The 10,420-nt window shown below is 54.9% G+C and overlaps 1 protein-coding gene across 1 annotated transcript; it reads left to right on the top strand.

Annotated features, from left to right (window-relative positions):
* Window positions 1–6,748, top strand: SLC35E4 (solute carrier family 35 member E4). Its single transcript, XM_043559252.1, has 2 exons — window positions 1–1,333; window positions 5,788–6,748. Exons 1-2 carry the CDS (start codon window positions 715–717, stop codon window positions 6,219–6,221), a joined length of 1,053 nt encoding a protein of 350 aa, XP_043415187.1. The 5' UTR covers window positions 1–714; the 3' UTR covers window positions 6,222–6,748.
* The last annotated feature ends 3,672 nt before the right edge of the window (window positions 6,749–10,420 follow it).

The following is a 10,420-nucleotide window of genomic DNA, read 5'->3' as shown; positions in this document are numbered from 1 at the left end:
TAGAGCGCGGGGCCTCGCCCGCCGCGCCGGCTCGGGCTGAAGCCAGGCGGGAGGTGCTGCCGGAGCCGGAGCCGCAGCCGCAGCCCGAGCCGCCGGGAGCCGGAGCCGCCAGGAGCTGGAGCCGGAGCCGGGGCTAAAATACAGGCCTTGCCGCAGCCTAACCGAGCCGAGCTCGTCGCCTGGCACCAGCCTGAGCGCGGGTCGGTGTGTCAGCCAGCCGCAGGGCCTGGGCGCACTGGCGGAGGGAGCGAGCCGCGACCACCGGACACCACCGGGAGCGTGTGCCCGGATCGCCCCTGCCAGGCCTGGGCCCGGCCTGAACAAGCATTAGGTCGCGGGGTCTGGACCAAAGAGAAAAAGGAACGAGGGTTCCATCTAATTGTGGAGTGGGCTTAAAAGCGGGAAGAAGAGTGGAGACTTCACCTAGGATTGAGCAGAGGTGCCTGCAGCTTACTAGGCCAGGCTGGAGCACCAGAGAGCCTGGCATCCCAGCAGCTACGACCTGGGTTCTGTCCTGCCCGAGCCAGGAATACAGCATAGCTCCTGGACCTTGGCTGGCACAGGCCTGGCACAAGAAGCAGTGCCTTAACCTGTCTGAGACTGGGCCCAGGACCCGAGGAACTTGGGATCAGGCCTGGCCCAGAGTGGGACTCTCTGGTGGCCCAGAGCTGGTCACTGGGGAGCTGTCCTTCTGCCCCAGACCCACTGGTACGGATGTGTCGCTGCCCACTGGAGCACCATGACGGCAGGATGACCTCAGCGGAGGCAGTGGCAGTGGCCAGTGGTGCTCGGGTGGCTGGGTCCCCCGAGTGGCCCCCCGACACTCCCCAGGCCCTTGGTCGGCCTGGCCGGGTCAGGGTGGCAGTGGCAGCGCTGGTGTGGCTGCTGGCAGGAGCCAGCATGTCGAGCCTCAACAAGTGGATCTTCACTGTGCATGGCTTCGGGCGGCCCCTCCTGCTGTCAGCGCTGCACATGCTGGCAGCAGCATTGGCATGCCGTTGGGGGGCACAGCGCCCCATGCCCAGCCGCACCCGCCGCCAAGTGCTGCTGCTTAGCTTCACCTTCGGCACCTCGATGGCCTGTGGCAACGTGGGCCTGAGCGCTGTGCCCCTAGACCTGGCACAACTGGCCACCACTACTACACCACTGATCACGCTGGCCCTGTCAGCGCTGCTGCTCGGCCGTCGCCACCACCCGCTACAATTTGCTGCCATGGGCCCACTCTGCCTGGGGGCTGCCTGCAGCTTGGCTGGTGAGCTCCGGACACCTCCTGCTGGCTGTGGCTTCCTGTTGGCTGCTACCTGCCTCCGTGGCCTCAAGTCCATTCAGCAGAGTGAGTGGTTGAGGAGGTGGGGACTGGGGTGGTTGTGTGGCCTGGGTCATCCTGGGAGGGGCATGGCTGTTATCCCATTTTCCAGATGAAGAAACTGAGATTCATGACTTTGGAAGAGGCAGAAACTGAGACTCAGAAAGGGCTAACAGCTCAGTGAATTCCAGGCCCCAAACTTAGGCTCTAGACCCCAACCGATATTTAATAATAGTTGCCGTTGATCTGTGTCTCGTGTTTTTTCTTTTTTTTAAATTTTTTTTTCAACGTTTATTTATTTTTGGGACAGAGAGAGACAGAGCATGAACGGGGGAGGGGCAGAGAGAGAGGGAGACACAGAATTGGAAGCAGGCTCCAGGCTCTGAGCCATCAGCCCAGAGCCTGACGCGGGGCTCGAACTCACGGACCGCGAGATCGTGACCTGGCTGAAGTCGGACGCTTAACCGACTGCGCCACCCAGGCGCCCCGTCTCGTGTTTTTTCAAGCCCTTTATCTCTTTGGATCTCCATACTGCCCTGATTAAGGAAGGCACAATATTGTTCCCACTGACAGGTAGAGAGACTTGTCCTGGGTCATGTGGCCAGTGAGCAACAGAGACAAGATCTGAACCCAGGCAGTCAGACTCCATGCTGTCCAAGTGATGTGGTATAAGGCTGTGGACCCAGAGGGGAATCTGATAGTGGGGACCTGGGAGAGAGAAAGAGGGCAAGACCTTGAGCCAGGATCTGGGAGGTGAGGTGATATTTAGTGGGAGCTGCAGTGTAAGAGGCCCCATGCTGGGTGTTGACCTTGAATTGTCATGGCAACCACCACCTTCATCCCTGTTTTATAGCCCATGGAACTGAGACCTAGAGGTGCCCCAGGTCACCTCACCTCTGAGGAAAGGAGCCAGGGGGCTCTGGGAGAAGGTGAAGTGGAGGCTCCAGGCCTAGACCCTGCCAAATCACTGTGTCTGATGGTGGAGGATGCCTTCCTGTGGCTTATCAAGGGGCATCCAAGTCACAGTCCTCACTCTCTCTCTTCCTCAACTGAAGGGAGAGGCTGGGGAAGGCAAGGTGCCCATTTGGGGTAGGAGGCCTGGGTTCTAGCCACACCCTTGTTCATACTTGTTGGTCAGCCTTCAGCAGATCTGGGTCTTATCTGGGCCTCAGTCTCCTTATCTGTTCAGTGGAGGAGGGTTGGAGTTGTTGGGAGTCCCAGGGGTCTCTTGCTCTCTCTCCCTTCCAGCTCTGAGATCTGTGACCCAAGCCTGGGAGAAGGAAGAGGGGGCTCCAAGGGTGCTAGGCTGGGGTTTGGGGCAGCCTGAAGGCAAGAGAAAGTTGAAGTTAGAGCTCAGCCCCTGCCCTGGCATCTTCAGAGCCAGCACTCAGAGGCCTTGTCCCCATACTGGGCCCTGAGGCATGGCCAAAGCTCAGTTCTATTTTTGCCCTCCCAGTTACATGAGAGCTGGTGACTAAGCTCGGGCCTGAGCTCTGGGCAGGAGTCGCAATGGGAAACCTGACCTCTTGCCCCCCCACCTTACCTGGGAAGGCCCCAGCTTTCAGGCCCATGCCATGCCTGCTGAGGCCGGTGCTTCTCGCCCAGGCCACAGGCACACGGGCATGGAACAGCAGGTGCCTGGCATTGGGCTGCTTCTTGGCTGCTGCCAGCCTTCTCTCTCAAGTGTCAACTGCCTGGCCCTCGAGGTGGCTTGGTTGGGTGCTTCCTCCAGGCTCCCACAGCATCTTCTACTTCCCCTATCACAACTCTGAATGTCCTGTATTGTAGCCACTTGGTTACCTGTCTGTGTCCCCCCAGACAGGAGCTCTGAGTGGGCATGGACTGGTTTTGGGCATCTCCTTGTCCCCAACACCTGGCCTGAGGCCTGGAACGGGGCAAGTACTCCTTAGGTGGTGGTGTTATTAATGGCTCTGACAGAATAATTGGCAGGCTGGTTAGGCTACATGGCCTAGAGTGTTAAGGAGGGCGCTTGGGAGGCTGGAGGCCTCACCAACAGAGGTGGGATGGGGAGAAACAGACTGGAGCCAGGAAATGAGTTGGGTTTTGGACAAGAGGAGGTGTCTACTCCCAGGGGTTCCAGATTCAGACTAAAGTGTAAATGACAGATATCAGCTCCTTTCCTGAGAGCAGACTCCATGGCAGTAGGCATGAAAGTCCAGGAAGAGGAGCATCCAGGCAGCCACAGGCAGGGCCAGTAGCTTCCTTCCGACCTGGGCCAGTTGCAGGCCCAGGGGGTCTACACTCACAAAAAGACTGGAAAGTGGGGGGGCAGCTTGCTGAACTTGCTTTTAGCTGTACCCACCTGCATCAGAGAGCAACCTGACCTGATCCCTGCCTGAGCTCTCCGGCTGGTGGGCAGATGCACTCAGAAACAGAGATTACTATGGCAAGAGAAAAGTTCTAGAGCCAAGGTGGGCACAGGTGTGGTCAGGGGCGGTTTCTTCCTCCTGGGGAGACCAGGGGAGGCTACCTGGGGGAGGAGGCATGCAATGATGATAAAAATAAGATCATAGTAGTAGTGAACACTTGCTGAGCCCTCACTATGTGCCCCCACTGTGCCCAACTCTATGCAGGAGGGCATTCTGGGAGTGGGAAGCAGACCTTGCCAGGGCACAGGTGTCAGCCAGCAGGAGCTGTGTGGGGGATCATGACAGCTATCATAGTGAGCAGTTGCTGCTGGGCACCAGTCCCTAAGCTCAGCATCTCACACACTCCAGTGAGGGGGCTGTTGTCACCTTCCCCAGGCACACATGAGGAGACGAGACACAGAGTGACTTGTGTGATGTCACACAGCAAGTGAAGGAACAAAAATGGGATAAGCCAGCAGGCAGTGGAACAGAGGGTCTAGAGGACATGTTTGTCTGAATGTGGCAGAAGCCTGGGTGTGTTCAGATGCTGAAACAAAAATGCCTTTAGAGAAGGAGAGGTTGAGATAGAGGGTTTGGTGGGGCTAACAGGGGAGGGGTCATTAAGGAGGCAGGATGAGAGACTGGCATTTGGGGGGGTTTGGGTGGGGTGAGTGGCCTGTGGTGGAGGATCATTGCTTTTTCCCCTGGGCTGCAGGGAAGGGAGGCAGAGGGCTGGGTGGGATGTAGAATAGGCACAAGGGGCTGGGGATGGTGGGGGGAGGTTAGGACGTTCCTCCCTGGCTGCCTCACAGAGGTGAAGTTCACCTGAAACCCTAAACACCTTCCAACGATTGGACCTTAAACGTACAAGCCACACACTACTTGTAATGGTGCTAAATTTGGAGTGAATGAGCAGGAGACATTTCAATTATCTGTTCATTTCTAGAAACGCTGGAGGAACTGTTGCCTAGAGAACAAAGCCAAAACATCAAAATGAAATCGAGAGAAATACAGTTTTCCTCTTCTAGCCTATGAGTAAGCACCCCTTGTAGCTCTTTGGAAAGCGTGTTTCAGAAAATGCACAGAGGCTCCAAGAGCCCTGGGAGGGGGGCCTCCATCGATTACTCATCTCTCTCCACTAAAGCTTGGAGGAGGCTGCAAAACATCATTGCCTGTGCAAATACTATCATTTCACTGAAGCAGTGTCTGACTTTGGTGATGGGCACCGCTTCCTTTGCGAACCAGCTGGGCAATAACACATAAGTGCACACACACACACACACACACACGCAGGCAGACGATCACACGTATGCAAGCTGGTAGGATCCTCTCCTCTGCAAAACTAAAAGGTTTCCTCTTAGGCCTGGATTCATCTTGACAAGCCTTAGTGATCAGTTATAAACAGTGAGTGACAGCCAAGCGCAAACAATGACTTTCTTGTTGTTCTTAGTCATCCCAGGGGTCATAAGTGAATGAAGCAATGAATGAACCCACCATTTGACTCAAACAATTCATTATTGTAACACTTTTTTTTTTTTTTTTTTTGGCTAGTCAGTGGCGGAGCTGGGACCTTCTACTGGTCTGTCCCTGCTTTGGTGGTGGGAGCTGTGGTGTGGGGTAGTGGGTGTGGTAAGGACTAAGGCCAAGAAAGGTGGGTCGGTGTCCCTTGGCACAGGACCTTCTGAGCAGGTTAAGAACCTCGGATATTTTTCTCCAGGGCCTGGGAGCCCCTGAAGATTTTTTTTAGAGCCATGCTTCATGTTTATTGATCATATCTTTTTACATTTACTGAGCATTTACCTTACAAAGGCTTTATAAATGTTATCTATTTTAATCTTTACGACAATGCTGCGTATTAGGTGTGGTTATCACTGAACTTTGCAGGTGATACAGAGGTTAAGTACGAGGTCACAGCTGGTAAGGAGTGGATACAGGTCACAACCCAGGTGGTGTGACTGGGTTCTTGTCCCTCATGTTACGGAGCAGGAGCCACTGATTCTGCCCGAGGGATTGAGGCAGGCTTCCAGAGTGATGGGCCCCGGAGGCCATGCCGGATTAGCCAAGTGGGGGTTGTCTGCCTCCGGTTGCTGATGGCTGCTGTCCTGGTTGCAGGTGCCCTGCTGCAGGAGGAGAGGCTGGACGCGGTGACCCTGCTGTACGCCACCTCGCTGCCCAGCTTCTGCCTGCTGGCGGGCGCGGCCCTGGTGCTGGAGGCTGGTGTGGCACCGCCGCCCGCTCCCACCAACTCCCACCTCTGGGCCTGCATCCTGATCAGCTGCCTCCTGTCCGTGCTCTACAACTTAGCCAGCTTCTCCCTGCTGGCTCTCACCTCTGCTCTCACCGTCCATGTCCTGGGCAACCTCACTGTCGTGGGCAACCTCATCCTGTCCCGGCTCCTGTTTGGCAGCCGCCTCAGCGCCCTCAGCTATGTGGGCATTGCACTCACCCTTTCAGGAATGTTCCTTTACCACAATTGCGAGTTCGTGGCCTCCTGGGCTGCCCGCCGTGGCCTCTGGCGGAGGGACCAGACTGGCAAGGGTCTATGACATCTTAGGGGAATATGTGGGCTCCTGGAACAGCCCCAGCCTGAATCCAACCTCGGCCAGTGGCCATGGGAAAAGTGGAGAGCAGGCAGCTACTGGGGCCATGGGAGAGAGAGGGGCCTTCTGGAAAGGCCACCTTGGAAGCTGGCATGGGGATTCCCAGACACCCACCTCCTGTCCCTGCCTGCCTCTCATCACAGACCTCACTCACCACTGGATGGTGGGTCCAGACCTGGCACAGTCACTGTGCTTGTCGGACTGATTATTATGATTAGCATCAACTACTACTCCAAAAATTTGGAAAACCTCACCACGTTCTGATGACGACGATGATGATTCTTGGCGATTGCACAATCCTTCCTCCAGGAAGTGGGGGAGGCAGCTAGGGGGCCCAGGGAAGGGCTTCTTTGTTGCTGGGATCCCCTGGGGATTGGGGTCATCTATGCCAATTCCAGGCAGCTGCTGTAGCCTCACCCCTGGGCCCCCCAATTTTGGGTCTTCCATCCTTAAATAAACTATTTTTGCTTGTATACCTGTGTCATTGCTCAGGGTTACAGCCAAGGAAATACAGGGAGAGCTCTGGGCCTGCTGGTGACTGCCACCCACCCAGAAACGGGGACATCCTTCCTTACCCGTCATAGCCTGTCTGGGTCCCCAACCTAGCCCCCTTCTCTAAAGTCCCTCCACTGGCCAGGCCACCATTGCTCATATTCTGGATGGTGGCAGTAGCTTCCTCCCTGCTCTGCTCTGGCCCCTCCACTCCACCTTACACGTAGCCCCAGAGGGATCTTTCTAAAACACACACCTTCTGGGGCTCTATACTGCTTCTGGGACAAAGTCAGAACTTCCTGCCCCAGACCATAAGATCCCCGGGGTCTGGCCCCTGTGGCCTCACCAGGCTCCTGTCTCACTTCTCCTCTCCTTGGGCTCTACTTTCCATCCTCGCTGACTTCCTTCAGGCACCTGGCCTGGGAAGGACAGGCACAGGGTTTCCTGGCCCTGGCCTCCACCCGGCTGGCCTTGTGGAGGGGAAGTGGGCCCAGGCTGAGTCACTACCCACCCTGCCTGTGACTCAGAGATGCCACTGGCCCAGCCCTGTCCCTGTGGAGCCTGGGCATTTCCAGCCTCCGCTCTGAGGCTTGGCCAGAGAAGACAGATTAGATATCTTTGGTTCGGCAGAACCTCACTGGTACCCAGGACCCTTCCCCCATTCAAGGGAGCCCACAGCCATAGCAAGATCCTCCCTGTAGCACCCTTGCCCTGGCTCCTGGGTCCCCACGGAATGCTTGGCTGAAGAGTGAGCCTATCCCACCCCCATCCCCAAACCCGGCAGATCAAAGCCAGCCCTTGGTGGTTGTGGGGATAGGGCAGGGGGGAATTGGAGCTGTGCTTGGCGGGGGGCTGGCTTGTCACCAGACTCAGGACCATCCTGCATTGAGGAGATTCCCTCAAGGTCATGTTTAAAGCACACCACCCCCCCCCCCCCCCATCAGAAAACCCTTTCTCACAGTGTGATCTGTTTTGGTCTCTCTTGGCATCACAGAGTCATTTCATTAGGAGTGGGCAGTGAGGATTGCTAGAATAACTGGTAAGAAAGGCTTAGTTGGGGGTGATCCCCACCAAGGGCCCCTGCCCCTCTAGGCTCTGCTTCTTACTAGATGATTGCCCCAGGCAAGTCACTCTGCCTCTCCACGCCTCAATGTCTGTACCCAGGAGAACAGATGTCCCCTTCCTTGGGAAACTCTTTCCTAACCGCACCGCTGCCCTGCCCCATGCCAAGCTGAGTTGAGAGCCACAGCTAAAGGTCAGCCCAGCTCCCTGTACTTCAGGCGGGGCGTTGAGCACATCCCACTCTTAGAACTAGTTTATCACCTCTCTTCTCCACCAGGAGGGGCTCTGGGAGGGCCAAGACAGCTGTCCTGCTCATGGCTGTCTCCCCAGTACCAATACCTGGCATGGATAGAGTAGATGGAAGAGAATACTAGGGGTCAGACTTGGGTTCAAACCCCAGCCCTGGTGTGTCTAAGCTGTGTGACCCGGGAAAAAGGCCTTCGCCTGTGCCTCTGTGTGTTAAGTGGGGGTAGCAGTAGAACCCAACCCTGTCTAGCTCCAGGAGGCTGCAGTGGGCTAATGTGTAGGAAGTGCTTAGCAATAGTGCCTGAAACTTAATAGGCCTTAAGAAATGTTAGCAGACTAACTCACACAGACACTTCACAGTTCCTTCCCAAGGCTTTTCACACTAGCCATCCCCCTCCCACCCAGCCTTCCACTGCACACTGAGAGCCCCCAGAGAGTGCTTTTGGAGCACAGCGGGGTGGATGCCCTAGCTCCCGCCCCCTTGCCCTGCTTTGGAGGAAGCCAGGGAAGCTGGGTCTGTGCTGGGCATCCTGCCATTGTGGATTCAGAACAAAGCTGCTGCCTTGTCTTAGCCCCAGCTGCCAGGAGGCCCCTCCCAGCCTCCCCAGGAGGCCCTTGGATTGTCATTCCAGGGGGCCAGTGCAAACAAGGACTCTTCTCGCTCTCTGCTCTGCTCTAGAATCAGCTCTGGGATGCCAGAAACTCCACCATCTCACTGCTCCTGCTCAGTTGCCAGTACATCCTGGAAATAACACAAAATGTGATGGAGAGCCATGAGAGGTTTTGAGCAGGCAAGAGCCATGATGTTCAATAAGCATTTCCTGATAATGGCCCTTTAGTACAGTCTGGATCCTATGTGGAGGGGATATTGACAGGAGGTAGAAAGACCAGGGAAGAGGTATTGTAGTGGTTCAGATGACAATGGGAACAGTGTTTTGGGCACAGCACAGAGTACCATAAATTGTATAGGTTTGGGGTAACAAATTATCTCCAGACATTATGGCTTAAAGCAGCACATATGAATTATTTCACAGTTTCTGTGCATCAGGTATTTGGGAGTGGCTTAGTGGAATAATTCTGGATATCGGCCAGGGCTGTGGTCATATGCAAGTTTGGCTGGGGCTAGAGGGTCCACTTCCAAGATGGGTCATTCACATGGCTGCAGGAGGCCTCAGTTCCTTGCCACATGGGCCTCTCCACAAGGCATCTTGAATGTCCTCATGACATGGTAGTTGGTTTCCATCAGAGTGAGTGATAAAGGGAGCAAAAAGCCACAATGGCCTTCTTGACTCAATCTCAAAAGTCACACTCATTTCTCTAATATCTTCATTTATTATTTAATTCTAATACTGTTATTTCTCTGCTAGCTTAGGTCAACTCCATTCAGTATGGGCCCTCCCATCTTGACTACCATTAGGGCATGAATGCCAAGAGTACAGGATCTTTGAGGTCATCTCAGGCTGGCTACCACATTAGTGAATGTTGGCTGAGTGAGTGATTGAGGAGGACACAGCTTGGGGCCATGGGGAATTAGTCTGGGAGCCTCCTGCTCCAGGTGGATCTTGTCAACCATATCTCCGCATCCTCCCTGATAAAATACTATATGATCCTGCCCACCATGGTCACTTGGCAAATGTTTGCTCAATGAGGGCTGGAGGCTGCTTTCTCTGCTCCCCACTTGCAGACTCCTTGGTCTATTTGAAGCCCTGGATGCTCTGATATCTCCAAGCCCCCTCCCTCTGATTTCTTCCAGTTATATGAGGCCAGATCTGCTCCCGGTACCTGATGGAACCTTCCAGTATCTAGACCTCCTACTGCCTGCTCCTGACAGCCACAACCCTCATGTGACCCTCCTTCCTTCTCTAAGCACTGCCACGCATCCCAACTGGGTAGATTCTGGCCCAGCAGCACCTGCTGCCTGGACTAGGCCATTTCTCTTTGTACATAAACTTTCTTTGGTGGAAGAACACTTGTCCCTGCATACTATGCTGAAGTCGGATAGCAAATGAAAGCTGAGTGGCCTTAGATGAACCAGGAAACCTCTTACCCCTGAGGCATTGCTGCTAAATTTCCCAGGAACCCTGTTTGAAAACCACAGATCTAATTCAGTCCTTGTCAAACATATGAGGAAACTAAAGCCCAAAGAGGAGGAAGAACCAAGATGATTATCTTAGTCTGTTCAGGCTGCTATAACAAAATTCCACAGGCTCCAAAACTATAAGAAATAAACAACAGAAATTTCTTACAGTTTTGGAGACTGGAGGTCTGAGACCTGGGTGCCAGCATGGTCGGTGAGGGGCCTCTTCTGGGTCACTTTGTTGTATCCTTACAAGGCAGATGGGGCT

The sequence above is a fragment of the Prionailurus bengalensis genome, chromosome D3 (assembly GCF_016509475.1).
Source record: "Prionailurus bengalensis isolate Pbe53 chromosome D3, Fcat_Pben_1.1_paternal_pri, whole genome shotgun sequence".
NCBI classification, from domain to species: domain Eukaryota; kingdom Metazoa; phylum Chordata; class Mammalia; order Carnivora; family Felidae; genus Prionailurus; species Prionailurus bengalensis.
Note: the sequence above shows the minus strand (reverse complement) of the source record. Positions and strands in the feature narration are given on the sequence as shown.